At 35.7% G+C, this 16,974-nt stretch overlaps 1 protein-coding gene across 6 annotated transcripts in view; it reads left to right on the top strand.

The window, feature by feature from the left end:
- FOXJ3 (forkhead box J3) overlaps positions 1–16,974 on the top strand; it is a 142,298-nt gene that overhangs the window by 51,077 nt on the left and 74,247 nt on the right. For all 6 annotated transcript variants that reach the window (XM_045799839.2, XM_045799835.2, XM_045799838.2 and 3 more), the window contains exon 4: positions 3,346–3,420. In XM_045799839.2, coding sequence (XP_045655795.1) covers positions 3,346–3,420 — 75 coding nt within the window. The remainder of the gene's footprint in view (positions 1–3,345; positions 3,421–16,974) is intronic.

Raw genomic sequence — 16,974 nt, 5'->3', positions numbered from 1 at the left:
GATGAGTGTAGACAGCAAGATAGGGAGGTAGGGTCAGATTATGAAGGGTCTTTGGAGGCTTTGTTAAGGATTTTAGATCTTATCCTAGGTGCAATAGGATGTCATTGAAAAGTTTTAAGTGAAGGGGTAATATTGAATTTACCTTGTGAGGAGATCACTCCCTGCAGGGTAGAGCATGGTGGAGGAGGGACGGAGAGGATGGTGGAGGACAACACCAGTTAGGAAGCTATTGTACTATTTTTGGTGAGAATGATGTCCTGGAATGAGATAGTGACAGGAGAGATGGGATGGAGTAGGTAGATCAAAGGTAAACTTAAGATTGGGTAACAGATTTATTTTAGATGGTGAAGAAAAGAGAAGAATTAAGGATGTCTTAAAGCTTTCTGATTGGAGCGTTACGTGAATAACTGTCTTTAACCTGAGAAGAGAAAACTGGAAGATCACACTGGGGATAAAGATTCAGTTTAATTTTAAACATAATTGAGTTTAAGGTGTTTCTGGAGATGTCTAGTAGATTCTTGAAAATATATGTTAGGAGCTTAGGAGACAGGTGTAGTTTGGAGGTCCAGATACTTTGTCACAGATGGTCTCAAATTGAAGCCATTTCTGTAGGTGAGATTACATTGGCCGTAAATGTGGAAATGAAAAAAGGACTTAGGGCAGAGCCTTGATGATTTCCAACATTCAATTAAGCCTTTTGTAGAGGAGGAAGCTCCAAGTAGAGTCCTTCCCCTCAGGCCATTTAGAAAAAAAAAAATAGTGACTGTCTAGATTTTTTCCCCCTCATCTTGAACTTTTAATGTGGGTAGATGAACTCCAGTTTGTTTTATTAGTTTTTCTTCCTTGTCTTTTTTTAGACTTGGGCTGTTTTTTATGATTCCATTTTATCTCTGCTATTATTTTATTAGTTATATCTCTTCCTAAATTTTAGTGACTGCTGTAGGGTTTACCACATGTATCTTTATCTTATCACAGTCAGCCTTCAAATATACCATTTTATGTGTAGTGTAAGAACTTGATAAACCTTATTATTTCTAATTCTTTTGACTCATCCTTTGTGCTATTGTTGTCATACATTTTCCTTTATATGTTATAAACCACATAATTGAAAATTATATTTTCTTTAGATAAAGATGTTATAAATAAGAAAAAGTATTTTTAAAATTTACCTTCATTTTTATAATTTCTGGAACTATTTTTTTTTGTAGATCCAATTTTCTTTTTGTTATACTTTTGCCTGAAGAACTTCCGTATAACATTATCAGCCAACTGGCACTACAAAAAATAAATTCTTTCAGCTTTTGCTTTTCTGGAAGTCTTCATTTTGCCTTCATTTTTGAGAGATATTTTCACTGCATATAGGATACTTTTTTCTTTTAGTATTTTGGAGATGTCACTCTGTTGTCTTCTGACTTGTGCAGTTTTTGAGACGTCTGCTATAATTTTCATCTTACTCCTCTGTACATAATTTTTTTCCTCTTGCTGCCTTCACGATATTCTCTTCATTTTGATTTTCACCATTTTGACCTATAATGAATATAGGTGTGTGAATTATTTAATTTCTTCTGTTTGGTGTTCTCTGAAATTCTTGCATCTGTGATTTGATGTCTTGCATTATTTTCAGAAGATTCTTGGCTGTGCCTTCTTCACATTTTTCTTCTGCTTCATACTTTTCTTCTTCTGGGACTCACATTACATATACTGTTCCACAGTTCTTGAATGATCTGTGTGTGTGTGTGTGTGTGTGTTTGTGTATTTTTTAAGTATTTGTGCACGCATGTGTGTCAATTTGGATAATTTCTGTTGATCTGTCCTCCAAATATCAGCCTTTTCCTGGTTGTGTCCAGTCTACTGATGGGCCCTTGCTATTCTAAACTGACACACCAGCGCGTGCTGGACTTCATAAATTTTAGCTAGCTTATTGGATGCTTGGATGATGGCCACTTCTTTCTCCCACACTCTGCCAAAAAGGTGAGACGGTTTGTCTGCTTTTTCCTTGAATGGGCTTGTCCTTCTTAGGAATTTAATTTGTTGGGCTGTCTTGCAGCTTCAGCTCTGATGTGGCTCAAAAATAGGTTTTTTGTTTTGTTTTGGCTTACCCATTGTTTTCTCATTTTTTGGGAGGGTATCCCAAGCAGAAGTGGAAATTCCATTCATAAGTTTGAAATTGATGTTTGGTACTAAGATAGGCTTGAATTTATATTCTGTGGTCATTTAAAAGAACTTTTGTAATCCCAGTATTCCTCTATGAGAGGGAAGTTTTCATATAGGCATTGTTGTTAGAGTTCTGAATTTTATGTTAAAAAAATAAGATATGCCCACAGTGCTCTCCTAAAATTCTTAAGTGGTGGTTAAAAGCTGTTGGAGCCCCTTTCCACCAAATACCTGGCTGTTTGGCATAAAAATTATGGAATGGATTTTGCAGCATTTCATTAAAAAGGAATGGCTTTTGGGTATTTTTGGTAAAAATTGTTGTACAGTCCTACTTATTCATGAAAAGATTTCCTGTTTCATAGATTCTTCTGGTCTCCAAGTGCATTTTCTTGCCATTCAAGATGGTTATTCTTTCTTGCTGTATTGATGAACCTAGATGTTCTTGCTAGTCCTCTGTAGTCAGTATCTTTTCATGTGTTTTCTTATAGATTGAAGTAAGAACCTAATTGGCTTCTGTATATTCTTGTAATGGAGCAGTGACTTTTTTTTTGCTTAAACATTTTTTTTTATCTCATTAGAAAACAATACATGTGCCTTGTAGATTATCTGAACATTGCAGGAAAGAAAAAAAAGAAAAGTTATCATAACTTATAATTCATTTTGCATTTTGGCTTATTCTAAGAATCATTCTGGATTAATGAGGAGCTCCTGCTTGGCTCAGTTAGTAGAGCACACAACTCTTGATCTCAGGGTCATGGCTCAAGCCCCACCTTGGGCATGGAACCTACTTTAAAAAAAAAAAAAAAAAGGAATGAATAAATAAATACAATTAAAGTCATAATGCGTATACAATTTTATATTTGGTATTTAATATTTAACATTAATCAGAGGTATCTTCCTATGATTAGATCTTCCTAAAAAGGTCTTAATAAACATTTAAAATAGGATATATATTTCATTATTTGGAGTTTTGTAAAGTCTACTAGAAGCTGTCTTTCCCAATAGCTACTTTTCTTTGCCGTGTTCATAATTTGAAAATCAGGTTCAAATTTGAAGTTCATTTAAAAAGCTTATTCCACTTGGAATTGTATTCTAGGAATAGAGGTATTTAGGCTTCTGATTCTATTTTTAAAGGTGGGTTTTGTTTTTTTGGATTCCAATGACCCTGTGGCTTTTCTTCTTTAATTTCAGAATTCCATACGACATAATCTGTCACTGAACAAGTGTTTCCTTAAAGTGCCTCGATCAAAGGATGACCCTGGAAAGGTAGGATTCATTATCTTGAGATAAAGTAATTGGATTCTTCATTATATCTGTTGTCATGTTTGTATCTGAGTAATATCTGTTGTATATAGAGAAAGAGAATGGGATGAGAGCGCTGAAGAACTTGTCTGGTTCATTGGTCAGGAACCTTCCTGATCCTCCTTCACCTTACCCCAAGTCATCCCCATTGTAGTTGGTCATCTTCAAGGACCAACCAGGCAGAGAGCTTTCTTTTTAAGCATTGGGAAGTTAGCTAGTGTAGAGCTGGTCCTCTGTAATAGTTTGCTGCTTCTAATTTAGTTTTTGTTTGGTTATTTTCTTAAGTACTGTGTATTAAGTTAAATTTGGTTTTTGAACTGCTTGTCAGGAGCCATAATTTATTACTTATTGCATAGAAGGGGTAGATTTGGTAGATCTTGACACAGCAAGTGTAAGTAATTCTTACCCTGAAATAAAATTCTCTGTTATTTCCCTATTTTCTTAGTTACTGTTTTTTTCCTTTTCATTCCATTTATCTCCTGCCACCATTACACTTTTAGTATTTTGTCTATAGAGACTTCCCTTCTTTTTGGTTTTAATAGTCCTATCAACTGCCATGCGGCCTGAACTTGGTACTAGTTACTTGGTTTCTAAAACTCAAAGTACTTTTTTGGACTGTAATTTGGTTGTTATGATGAATTATTAGATTAGGACTTCGAGATAGTGTATCTGTTGGCAAACGTGTTGTTGTTTGGCTGGTTAGACTTTTTAACCAGACAAACAGTCTTTTTAAGCTAACCATCCCTGGAAGAATCTTTCTAAAATGTAAAGCTGGTTGTGTTACCACCCTGCTTAAAAGTACTCCCCAGTGTCTTGGAGATGTTTCCTTGTGTTATCAAGTACCCTTTATGCTTTTCCTTGATCTACCTTTCTAGCTGTGATTCACATTCAAGACGCAATCTGAGGATCTACTCGAAGTTCCCCAAGCTTGCCTTTCATATGATTTTCTCTTCGTGTACAAACTCCCTTGCTCTACTTGTCTGGCCTGTTCTTTGGATCTTTTAAGGTTGAGCTATAGCCTTACTTCTCTGAAGTTTTTTTGTTTCTGCGTACTTCAGCTGAGGTTGTTCCCTCTTTTGATTTCCTGTTACTTTGTCATCATTGCAGTAGCTCCTAACCAGTCTATCCTTGGGTTACTACCTCCAATTTATAGTAACTTCCATATAGTAGCCAGTGCTGTCTTTCAAAAATGTTAACATAATTACGCTTTCTCCTTGTTTAAAATCTTTATTGATTATCTACTCTCCTTAGGTTAAAATCTTAACTTATGAGGGTAGGGGTCATATATATATTGTTCACTTTTTAGCTCCAGTTGCTTGCACAGTGGCTGGTGTCACTGAGGAGACTCTCTTGTTGAATGAATGAATGTATTGTATCATCTGCTAGATTGATAACTTCTTGAGGTTAGAGATGGAGAGTTATTCATTTCCATTGTAAAGAGGGCACTCTTAAATAATGGATATTTTATAGCACCTTCTGTGATCTGCCCCATCAAATTGGTTCTCAGTAAGATTGAATAGATTATTATTATAGTCTTCTTATTTGACCCAATTTATTGTTTGTGTTCATAATTCTCCAAGGTTGTGTTTATTTTCTTTAAAGCAGGTTTATTATAAAAAAAGGAATTATAACTTTTTATATTTGCTTCATTACAGTTTCTGATGGGCAGTGAGTATATATGAATCTGACTGAAAATGTTCTTCAAAGAATTTAGAGATTATTAGAATTCTTTGAGAGCATTAATTGAATACTGTAAACAGTTGGTTCAGATTTAATTTTTACATGAGGTTTAAATCATTAAAATATAAACCAACATACCTGAATGTTTTACTATGTTATGTACTAAGTCTTAACCAGTTGGAGATTTAAAAAGACTTGTGCTGTCAGGTTTTCTTTTGTGCAGAACCCAAGACTTTTCTCCACCTTTAATTAAATAGTATTGTGGGATAAGGCATATGTGGAAAACATATGTTACTCTTTGCAAACTATTCTTTTTGAATCAGGATTGTCTTAACTAATGTTCAACCAAAACAAAATACAGAAATAAATAGAATCCTGAGAGGTTAATAACAGATTTCAACTTTTACCATTGGTCTCCAATTTTAAAGTTTTGTTTTAATCAAAGCACATCATTGTTTTCAGTAATTTTGGTCATAATAGTAAATACTATACATTTAATCTTATAAAGTACATTATACTAATAGAGACATTTTTATTTTCAGTCTCAAGGTGAGATTTAAATATCCATTGTTCGTATTTATCTTGGTCAGAAGTAAATGTAAATTGTATCTCAATAAAATACACTTATATGAATAAAGCCATATTAAGTTTTGATATCAGAATACGATTTTTATTTAACAGTCCCATTGCCTAAAAAACACTTTGAAAAACCTCAGATCCATTTGATAGAAAAGGAAACTATAAGGCCATTAAGTGAGGAATGTCTTGTCCAGATTCAGTGTGGAATTAGAACCCAAGTGTATTGGCCAGACTTAGTTGCAGTCACAGAAACCCATTACAGACCAACTTAAGGGAGAAAATATCTACAGGAAGAACTGGAGCCTGGTTCTTAAATTGTGTCACCAGGAATATCTCTTTAGTCTACCAAAGTCCCTTAGTTCTGCTAGCTTCTCTGATGGCTTCTTTTTTCAGCCCAGTTCATGGCAGAGATGACCATCAGGAGCTTCTGGCTTATGTTCTACTAGTTTACTAACCCTTAGCAGAAAGGGAGTGTTTGATGTCCTCCCCTACCAAGTCACCTGGAATATAGCAAGCATCTTAGAATGAATGCTGAATAAGCAGAATATACTTGGTTTCTTAGTTCCTTGGTTCCTAGACTAATGCTTTTTCCTCTATACCAATCTTCCGTGAGAGGGAGGCCAAAATGTTAGTTAAGTTTTGGTACTTATGAATTGTTTTTTCTTTTTGTATTACAGTGTTTCCTGGCATTTGAGGAGCTTTTCCAAAACCACCCTCACCACAGTGGGAGAAAACCATTGAGCCAAGGTGGGGTGGGAGTAGTTTTTGGTCTTGGGTATGGGGTGGACTTTAACCCCTTAGGATTTTACTAGCTGCTGCCATGACTCACATGGGTCCAAGAGATAGAGGTGGAAGTAGCACATCCAGGATCTTCTTCCCTGTATTTTTATTTGTATAGCCTCCTGTTCAGTGTATCACCAGAGGGCTATGAAGGCCAGCCTAAACTTGGAAGAGTATTGTTGAATTACAGATGTTTTCATATGGCTATTTATTCCTGACTCAATCCTTCATTTTCTAGAAGTCTTTGTCATAAAATCCCTTAATATTTGAATCTCTTCCGTGTACATTAATGGGCTGAAATCAGTCTTATGTTCCCCGAAACTAATTTCAAATAGCCACATTATTGCTTTCTTTAAAAAGAAACACAAAATGAAATTACATTTTGCATCCATAACTCTGCTGCCTGTTTTGGGGACAGATTTCTATTTTCTTTTCCTGATTACAACTCTGTTTCTGCATCTTGTAGTCTATCTCCATTTTTTTAAATTTCTGTCTTTTATCTTTTCTCTTTTTATTAGCTTTATTTTCTGTATTTCTATCTTGTGATCTAATTGTTGTTAAAGTTCACACATGCCTCTTAATTATCTTGAAGGTATATTTTCACATTATGGAAAAACGAATCCTGTCAGCTAAATTCACTTAAAAAAATAGAGTTCTCTTTCTTTGCTTTCTCCCTTCCTCTTTTCTCAACCCTTTTCTCTCTTCTTCACCTCAGAAAAATGAGCCTTTGATTTTAAAGGAAATAAAAGATTATAGGAAGTTGTATAATTAGTTAGCAGCAGTGGGTTCTAATAGAACTGAGGTGGTAGCTAAGAAGACCCCATGAGGGCCACCTGCCTGTTCTGGGAGAGATATCTTCAGTGAATTCATAGTAAGAAGAGCTTTTCGGGGTGGAGGGCGGGGGATGCTTTTTCTTGCCTGGGGATGGAAAGGTCTCGAAGGCTTGTTGGCTGTGAAAATCGGAGTGGTTTGTGAGGAAACAACAACTTCCACTGCTAGAGAATTAACTTTCAGAATTTCTGAGACTGTAATTTTTTTCTATTCTTGTCCTCTGTCATAGTATGGGGACCATAGCGTAGTTGACTGATCTCTTTTTTTCAGTTTTCTTTTTTGGCCCATGTTAGTATTGTGTTGTATTTATTTATAAATTGTTTCTTATTCATTGGTATCCTGTTTTGGTCACTTTATTTGTTAAAAGATGTAGAAGAACTAGAGAGGTTTGAAAGTACGTAAGATGTAACATTAAGTGATTAACTGTGTTGCAGGAATCACAGGTATGTACCCTGAAGAAGGAAGATAAGAGTGTAATTTTAATACTAGTCTCAAAGTAGATACATGATTTTTTGTGAAGAATTTGATCTGTTTGTCTTTGTGTAAAACCAAATAGGAAATGGGATTTAAAGACAAGAGCAAGAGTTTGGTTAGACAAAAATAAGGACATCTTATTTATTTGATTGAAAAAACACTGGTAGGATTTCAAGGGATGTTTTAGAGTTTGCCACTTCTGAAGCATTTTAATGATAGATAAAATTAATAACCTTTGTGGTTTTAACTCATGGTAGGTAAGAGCCCCACTTGAAGGCTGAGAAGAGGACATGATCAAGTTGAGCTGGGGGACCAGTGAGAACAAAGTTGAGATAGAATCAGGAATTAAGGGAATTAATGTAAGTACAGTAGTCCCCCCTTATCTGCAGGGGATACATTCCAAGACCCCCAGTGGACACCTGAAACTGTGGATGGTACCAAACCCTACGTATGTCTTTTTCCTGTACATATGTATCTATGATAAAATTTAATTTATAAGTTAAGCATAGTAAGAGATAATAGTAATAACTAATGATAAAATAGAACAATTTTAGTAACATACTGTAGGAAAAATTATGTGAATGTCATCCCCCACACAACTACCTTATTATACTCTATTCCCTCTTGTGGGTGATATGAAATGATAAAGTGCCTTTATGGTGAGATGAAGTGAGGTGAATGATGGAGGGTTGTGATGGAGCATTAGGCTCTTCTTGACCTTCTTTTTTTTTTTTTTTTTTTTTTAAAGATTTTATTTATTTATTCAACAGAGATAGAGACAGCCAGCGAGAGAGAACACAAGCAGGGGGAGTGGGAGAGGAAGAAGCAGGCTCATAGCGGAAGAGCCTGATGTGGGGCTCGATCCCGGATCTCCGGGATCATGCCCTGAGCCGAAGGCAGGCGCTTAACCGCTGTGCCACCCAGGCGCCCCTCTTCTTGACCTTCTGACGATATGTTAGGGGGAGGATCGTCATCTGGACTGCAGTCATGACAAACTGCAGAATGTGAAACTGGGGATAAGAGGGTGGACTGCTGTACTCCTGTGAAGTCCCAAGAGTGAAGAAAAGGATTGGTACCAGGGAGTACCACCAAGGCAAAGGTGGATTATGAATGTGAGATGGTTCAGAAGACAAAGCAAGGTTAGAAAGCCCACAGTAAGCACAGGCATTCGAAGAGATTTGAAAGATTGAGTTAAACAAGAGATGAGGATCAAAGAGAGAGAGAACATTGCAGAAACAGAAAGAAGTGCTGTCGTAGAATCGTAACAGTAAACTTGGTTAAGGCAGTTGAGTTCGAATGGCCTTTTATTTCCATGTGCCGTATTCTCTCTTCTCTTTTTAAGGGTGGGAAGTAACATTTTGTTGTTGCTGGCCTCCTATTTTTTCTGTCTCTAAACTACTTTAAAAAATAGTATTTTGTCAACAAATAAATTTTAAAAATTAATATGATAAAATTCACTGTTCGATGTATAATTCTAGTTGTTTTGACAAAAGCAAACAATTTAACCAACACTGTGATCAAGATATGGAACATTATTGTCTGTTGTAGTCAGCCTTTTCTTCCACCCCCAGGCCACTACTGATCTGTTTTCTTTCCCTATAATTTTGCCTTTTCCAGAAGTTTATATAAGTGGGACTCATACAATAGGTGGTCTTTTGGGTCTGGGTTCTTTCACTTAGCACAATGCATTTGAGATCCATCCATGTTGTTATATTAGCAGTTCATTGTTCTGTTTTATATATTTTGTTGATTTACCACGTTTAATCACCGTTTGAAGAATATGTGGGTTGTTGTCAATCATAATTTCATTTGACCATCAAATTCTTTTCTTTTAGGCTTAGACTCAGTAGTTAATACTGAGAAATACTGAGATTCAAGACAATGTTGAATTAACCTAACTAATAACCTAGAACAGTCATATTCAACTGTTTTGTGGGTTATGTTAAATATAGATGCGCATTCTGTCTCTTGGAAATCAATCATGATAGAGTAAAGCTTTATTTTCTTCAACTTAAAAAAAATAATTTCCAAAAGGACTAAGCTGAGGCACTGATGATTTAAAAACAAGATATGGCCAACTTATTAATCCTTTAATAGAAGGTACTGTTTTTAAGTATCCTTAACATTTAAGGAACTGTTCACTACAATCAGTATGCTAATTATGTAGTATTTTTAATCCAGTGATTAAGAGTGAATTCCTTAACAGTCTTTCTTAACACTTAGCTTAATTTGATATATTTAAATATATATTTATTTGTGACATTTAAATATATTATACAAGCATATTTAATATATTTAAATATGTTTAATATGTTTATATTAATATATAATATATATTTACTTAATAAATATATTTACTTAATTTAAATATAAGTAATGAAAGCCTGCATTTGTTCAAGAAGAATGTTCCAAGGACCTGAGTTGGCATTGGGTTGGTTCTTGTCCAAACATTCATTCAGCCAACTAGCCAGCCAAGCTGCTTGCCTTTGAGTATATTTGACTTTTTACTGTCTATTTTTGTGGTCTGAGTAGAGTGACTGTTTAACTTCTAGTCCATACTAGAAACTTAGAAGAATGAAAGGGTGTGTTTCCTAATTATGCTTAGGCAATAGGTGTAAACCAAGATTGAAATTGGGAAGTATGTTCACTCTATATGGTGCATGCAGATGCTCTACCGCAGAGCTATGGGCAGTTACCAGGCATTTACCAGCATCCTAAGATGTTGGAAGGTAAAAAAAAAAAAAAAAAAAACCACAAACCCTTTTAAACTGGATTGGCAAATCTAAACAGGGAGAGAAATAAAACATTGAGACATAGCGTGAAGCCAAAGAAGTCAGGGACAGAAGGGATTCGGTATTGTGTCTGAGGCTCCTGATGATGTGCCTTGAGAGTTAAGGATGATCAGAGAATAGTCTAGGATGATTTACTTTACCAGTGAACGTGTATATTTGGCAATAGGGGTAGTTAAAACCAAAAATGGAAAATTCACAGATTTAGCCATTTGGAATGGTTAGTAGTTTATGATAGGGACTGCTTTCCCCAGGAATATGAAATAAATAGTAACTTCTTGTCTTTTTAATCAGATAATGGCACTTTTTAAAAAGATTTTATTTATTCATTTGAGATAGCATGAGCAGGGGAAGGGGGAGTAGAGGGAGAGGGAGAAGTAGGCTCCCCGCTGAGCTGGGAGTCCCATGTGGGGCTCGATCCCAGGACCCCAGGATCATGACCCGAGCTGAAGGCAGACAGACACTCAACCAGCTGAGTCACCCAGGCACCCCAATGGCTTTTTCTTTTTCTTAAGAATTTTTTTAAGTAGTCTGTATGCCCAATGTGGGGCTCGAACTCAGAACCCTGAGATCAAAAATCTCATGCTCACCAACTGAGCCAGCAAGATGCCCCAGATAATGGTGTTTTTATTAGGCTGTTTTCAATCTGAAGGCTGTTAAAGAAAGTTCAGATTAGTGTGTGATAGAGCAGGGTACTTCTTATTTGACATAAAATTTCAATCAGAAATAAGTTATCAAGATAATTGTACTTTATTTTAAGTGATAAATATTTTGTAATGAGGAAAATAAAGGTATTTTAAGTCCATTGCTGGTCTTTGGCACATCTTTATTTCTGGATCATTTTCTATATTTTGATTACCTGAATTTTCCTGAAGTTGATGAATTATCAGTATTATTGTTTCTTCACTTCAATTTAAGAATGCTACCTAGTTTTCAATTGGGTGCCACTTTTTTCCCCTCTCTAGAATTAATCTTTGTTTTAGGATGGATATATGTACATTTTAAATTTATTATTATTTTTTTTTAGTAATCTTACACCCAAGATGGGGCTCGAACCCATGACCCCGAGATCAAGAGTTACATGCTTTTCCAGCAGAGCCACCTAGGGGCCCCATGCTTTAGGATATCTTGAAGTTGGCGGTTGATTTGTTTCTGGAAGATGTGTTCAAATCTTTACGATTCTAATTTGTGATCTTTGGGACTGTGCACCTAGGACATTGCAGTCTTCTCCCTTGGGAGGACATTAATGTGCCGTGCCAGAGTTGTTGATATGAATTAATCATGTCTACATTTGTATACTGCTTTACAGATTAGGAAGTTATTTTACAGGTTTTATCTTAATCTTTACAACAAGCTCCAGTTTTAGATTGTGATCTTTAAATCCATAGTAGAGTTTTCCATAGTAGATTAGTTTGCGTAAAACTCATATAATGGAACTTCACATAGATGGAATCATTCGTTATACAGTTGACCCTTGAAAACAAGGATTCAACTGCACAGGTCCAGTTATACATGGAATTTTTTGATAAATGTAATACTTTAAGTGTATTTTCTCTTTTTAAAATTAAAAAAAAATTTTCCCGGGGCGCCTGGGTGGCACAGCGGTTAAGCGTCTGCCTTCGGCTCAGGGCGTGATCCCGGCATTCTGGGATCGAGCCCCACATCAGGCTCCTCCGCTATGAGCCTGCTTCTTCCTCTCCCACTCCCCCTGCTTGTGTTCCCTCTCTCATTGGCTGTCTCTATCTCTGTCAAATAAATAAATAAAATCTTTAAAAAAAATTTTTTTTCCCTCTTGCTTACTCTATTGTAAAAATACAGTGTATAATACATATACAAAGTATATGTTAATTGACTATTTTTGTTATCAGTAAGGCTTCTGGTCAACAGTAGGCTATTAGTAGTTAAGATTTGCGGGAGTCAAAGGTTACATGTAGATTTTTGACCAGGGGCGGGGGGTGTGTGTGTGTCAGTGCCCCCAAGCATGTTCTTGGGTTAACTGTACCCTCTGTTTATGTCTGACTTCTTTCAGTAGGATGTCTGTGATGCTATTGCATTTGTCAGTTGTTTGTTTCTTTTATTATTGCTAAGTATTCCATTTATTCATTGATCTGTTGATGGACATTTGGGTTGTTTTAATTTGGGGACTATTAGCTACTAAGAAATTCTTTTACAAGTTTTCTGTGGACCTAGAATAACACAGTATTTGCTCTGTCAAAGGGTAGGTGGAAGATTAATTTTATAAGAAACTGCCAAATCTTTTTCCAAAGTAGTTGTGTATTTTAATTTTTCAGTAGCAATGCATGAAAATTCCAGTTGCTCCACATCTTGGCTAACAGATGGTATCACCTGTCTTTTTGATTAAGTCATTTTGGTGGGTGTGGAGTCGTATCTTGTTATGTTTTTATCTAGAAATTTTCCATGTTGAGCATCTTTCCATGTGCTTACTGGTCATTTGTATATCCTGTCTTGTGGAGGTTCTTGTAAACTCTTTTGCCCTTTTTTTCTTTTTAAAATTTGGTTGTCATTATTATTGAATTGTAAATTTTTTTTTTAACGAACCCAACAGGCTTTTTTTTTTTTTTTTTTAAGAGAGCATGTAAAGGGGGTTGGGAGAGGGAAAGAATCTTAAGCAGGCTCCACACAGCATGGAACCTGATGCAGCACTTGATTTCACGACCCTGAGATCATGACCTGAGCCAAAATCAAAAGTTGGACGCTTAGGTGACTGAGTTACCCAGGCACCCTGTAGGTTTTTAGAAAATATATTCTGGATATGTTTTTTCTTAGATTTATATAAATATTTTTTCAGACTCTGGTTTGCCTTTTTTTAAATAATAGTGTCTTTTTTTCACATTTTTATATCTTCTTTATTGCTGAATGTAATAATTTCTATTAATAGGTACTCAGTACTTTTTTTTTTTTTTTTAGTTTCAGAGGTAGAGTTTAGTGATTCATCAGTTGCATGTAACATCTAGTGCTCCTTATATCATGTACCCTTCTTGATGCGCATCCACCAATTATCCCTTCCCCCGACCTACCTCCCTTCCAACAACCCTGTTTATTTCCTAGAGTTCAATGTCTCTTATGGTTTGCCTCTCTCTCTTTTTATCTTATTTTATTTTTCCTTCCCTTCCCTGTGTTCATCTGTTTGTTTCTTAAATTCCACATGTGAGCAAAATCATACGGTATTTGTCTTCCTCTGATTGACTTACTTCACTTACCGTAATGCCCTCCAGTTCCATCCACGGTGTTGCAAATGGCAAGATCTCATTCTTTTTGATGGTTGAGTAATATTCACGCCTGTGTGTGTGTGTGTGTGTGTGTGTGTGTGTGTGTGTGTATACATACCACATCTCCTTTATCCATTCATCTGTTGATGGACATCTGGGCTCTTTCCGTATTTTGGCTGTTGCGGACATTGCTGCTTAAACATTGGGGTGCACTTGCCCCTTCAAATCACTAGTATCCTTTAGATAAATACCTAGTAGTGCAACAGCTGGATCATAGGGTAGCTCTAATTTTAACTTTTTGAGGAACTTCCATTCTGTTTTCCAGAGTGGCTGCACCAGTTCGCATTCCCACCAACACTGTAAGAGGGTTCCCCTTTCTCCGCATCCTTGCCAATGTCTATTGTTTGCTGAGTTGTTAATTTTAGCCATTCTGATTGGTGTGAGGTGGTATGTCATTGTAGTTTTGATATAATAGTGTCTTAAAAAGAGTAGACATTTTGGATTTTTATGAAGTCTAATTTACTAATTTGTAATTTAGTGATTAGTAACTTTTGTGCCCTGTCCAGGAAATCAGCCAAGGTCATAATGATTTTCTCCTCTTGTTTTCCTCTGTAGATCTTGTAGTTTTATTTATTTTTGTTTTTATTTTTTTATTTAAAATTTTTTTAAAATAATCTCTTTGCCCTTTGTGGGACTTGAACTCAGGACCCCAAGATCAAGAGTTGCATGCTCTACCAACTGAACTAGCAGGGTGGAACAGATTTTATCATTTCAGATTTCACATTTAGGTCTGTGTGACCTAAATGTAAAATGTCATTTCAAATTAATATTTGTGCACACACAGCCTTCCTGCTGAATTGTTCTTTTATCTTTATGAAATGTTCTTCTTCTTAAAATATTCTTTGTTTTGAAGCTTACTTTTTCTTCCTCTAATATAGCCACCACAGCTTTAAGTAGCTTCATAGTATCTATCTTTTAGTATTTTGCTGTTAGTCTTATACATACTTTTATATTTGAAGTATGTCTCTTATAAACAGCATATAGCCATTGGCTCTTGTTTTTTAAGTTCAATCTAATATTCTCTGCCTTCTAATTGGGGAGCTTAGTCCATATTTAATATGATTATTCATATGGTTACAACTTGTTTTTCCTTTATTCCTTTGTTGCTTCATTTCTGCATGCTTCGGGGTTTAATAGTTTAAAGTACTTTCTTTTATTTCCTCTATTGACTTCTTAGCTGTGTTCCTTTTATTTTTTAGTAGTCATGCTATATGACTTAGTATGCTTAATATGTAATATTAACTTGTCAGAGTTTATTTAGAAATAACGTACCACCTTTCACTTCATATTTCACACTTCCTACCACTTAACTGCTTACCTCTTTTCACCCATTTCACAAATGTAATAATCTTACAACAGTACAGTTCTATTTATCTACCTATCCCTTTCTTCATGTTGTTGTCATATCTTATATATATACTTCTATCACAAATCTCACCTTAGGATTGTTTGGTTTAGACAGTTGTATTTTAAGGAAATTATGTTGAAGAAAATGTTTTCCTAATGATTTACCTTTTCCAATGTTCTTTTCTATAGATCTAAGTTTCAAACTGATACCTTTCCCCCCTTTAGCCTTTAGCCCCTAAATAATGTTTCCTTTGGCATTTCTTATAATGCAGGTCTACAGAAAACAAATTTTGTTGGCTCTTATTTATCTGAAAAGAGTTTTATTTCATCCTTTGAATACTTTTTCTGGATGTGGAATCTTGAGTTTGCAGGGTTTTCCCCCACCTTTCAAAACTTTGAAGATGTTCTTTTGTCCTTGGCCTCCATTATTTCTGGTTAAAAGTCAGATGTCATTTGTATGTTTATTCCCCTGTACTTAGAGTGGAACTGTCTTATCTCTGGATTTGCTTTCAGCAGTTTCAGTTATCTGTCGTCAACTGCGGTCCCAAAGTTGATGATCCTCCTGACATACTGTCAGAAGGTCAGTAGTAACCTCATGCTGTGTCACAGTGCTTACATCATTCACCTCACTTCATTTCATCAGATAGGCATTTTATGATCTCACAAGCGTTTTATCATCTCACGTCATCATAGGAAGAAGGGTGAGTACCATAAAATATTTTGAGACCACATTCGTGTAACTTTTTATAGTATAATTGTTCTATTTTATTATGAGTTTGTTGTTTATCTCTTATTATGCCTAATTTTTAAATTAAGCTTCATCATAGGTATGTGTATATAGGAAAAAAACCATACTATGTATAGGGTTTGGTACTATCCACAGTTTCAGGCATCCACTGTGGGGTCTTAGAATTTATGTCCTATGGATAAGGAGGATTACTGTAATGTGTCCCCTTACTCCCCCCTCTCTCTTTTGTGGTTCCCAAGGTTTTTCTCTTTATTTTGAGATTGAAGGAGTTTGTGCCTCAGTGTAATTTTCTTTGTATTCATTCTGCTTGGGATTTGCTAATATCCTAGGATCTACAGGAAGAGGTTTTCATCCAGATTTGGGATATTTTGGTCATCAGTTCTTTTAAAAAAAAATTAGGGTTCCATTTTCTCTCTTTTTAGCATCCAGTTAAAATGTAGACTGTTTGACATTGTTTCACAGGTCATCGAGGCTTTAATTTCACTTTTTTTTTCCTTTTTATTCCTCATATTAGGTAATTTTTACTGATCTGTCTCCAGGATTTCTCATTCACTCTGTCCTATCTGTTGTTAAGCACGTTTGGTGAACTTTTTATTCCAGTTAATGGATTTTTTATTTGTAGAATTTCCGTTGGTCTTTTTTGTGTATGTTAAGAGATAATTGGTGAAATGAGTTCAACCAAGTGCTTTGATGCTGGAACATTAGGACATTTTTGTTGGTCCCAGCCGGTTCCTGAACATGAGATATGCCGAGGAGGCTCTGCTTCACTGTGGTTTTTTTTTTTATAATAAGAAGGTATGTAGTACTGTCCTGATCTTTATAGGGCTTAGGAAGCCCATGAACCTAATTCATTCTTTTTTTTTTTTTTTCCATTTATTTATTCAAGAGAGAATGTGAGCACAAGAGAAAGAGAGCATGAATGGGGTTGGGGAGGGGCAGAGGGAGAGGGAGAAGCCAGCTCCCCGCTGAGCAGGGACACCCCCCTCCCCACGTGGGACTC

Source organism: Ursus americanus, chromosome 12 (assembly GCF_024610735.1).
Source record: "Ursus americanus isolate L20-20 chromosome 12, mUrsAme1.1.p, whole genome shotgun sequence".
Lineage (NCBI taxonomy): Eukaryota > Metazoa > Chordata > Mammalia > Carnivora > Ursidae > Ursus > Ursus americanus.
Note: the sequence above shows the minus strand (reverse complement) of the source record. Positions and strands in the feature narration are given on the sequence as shown.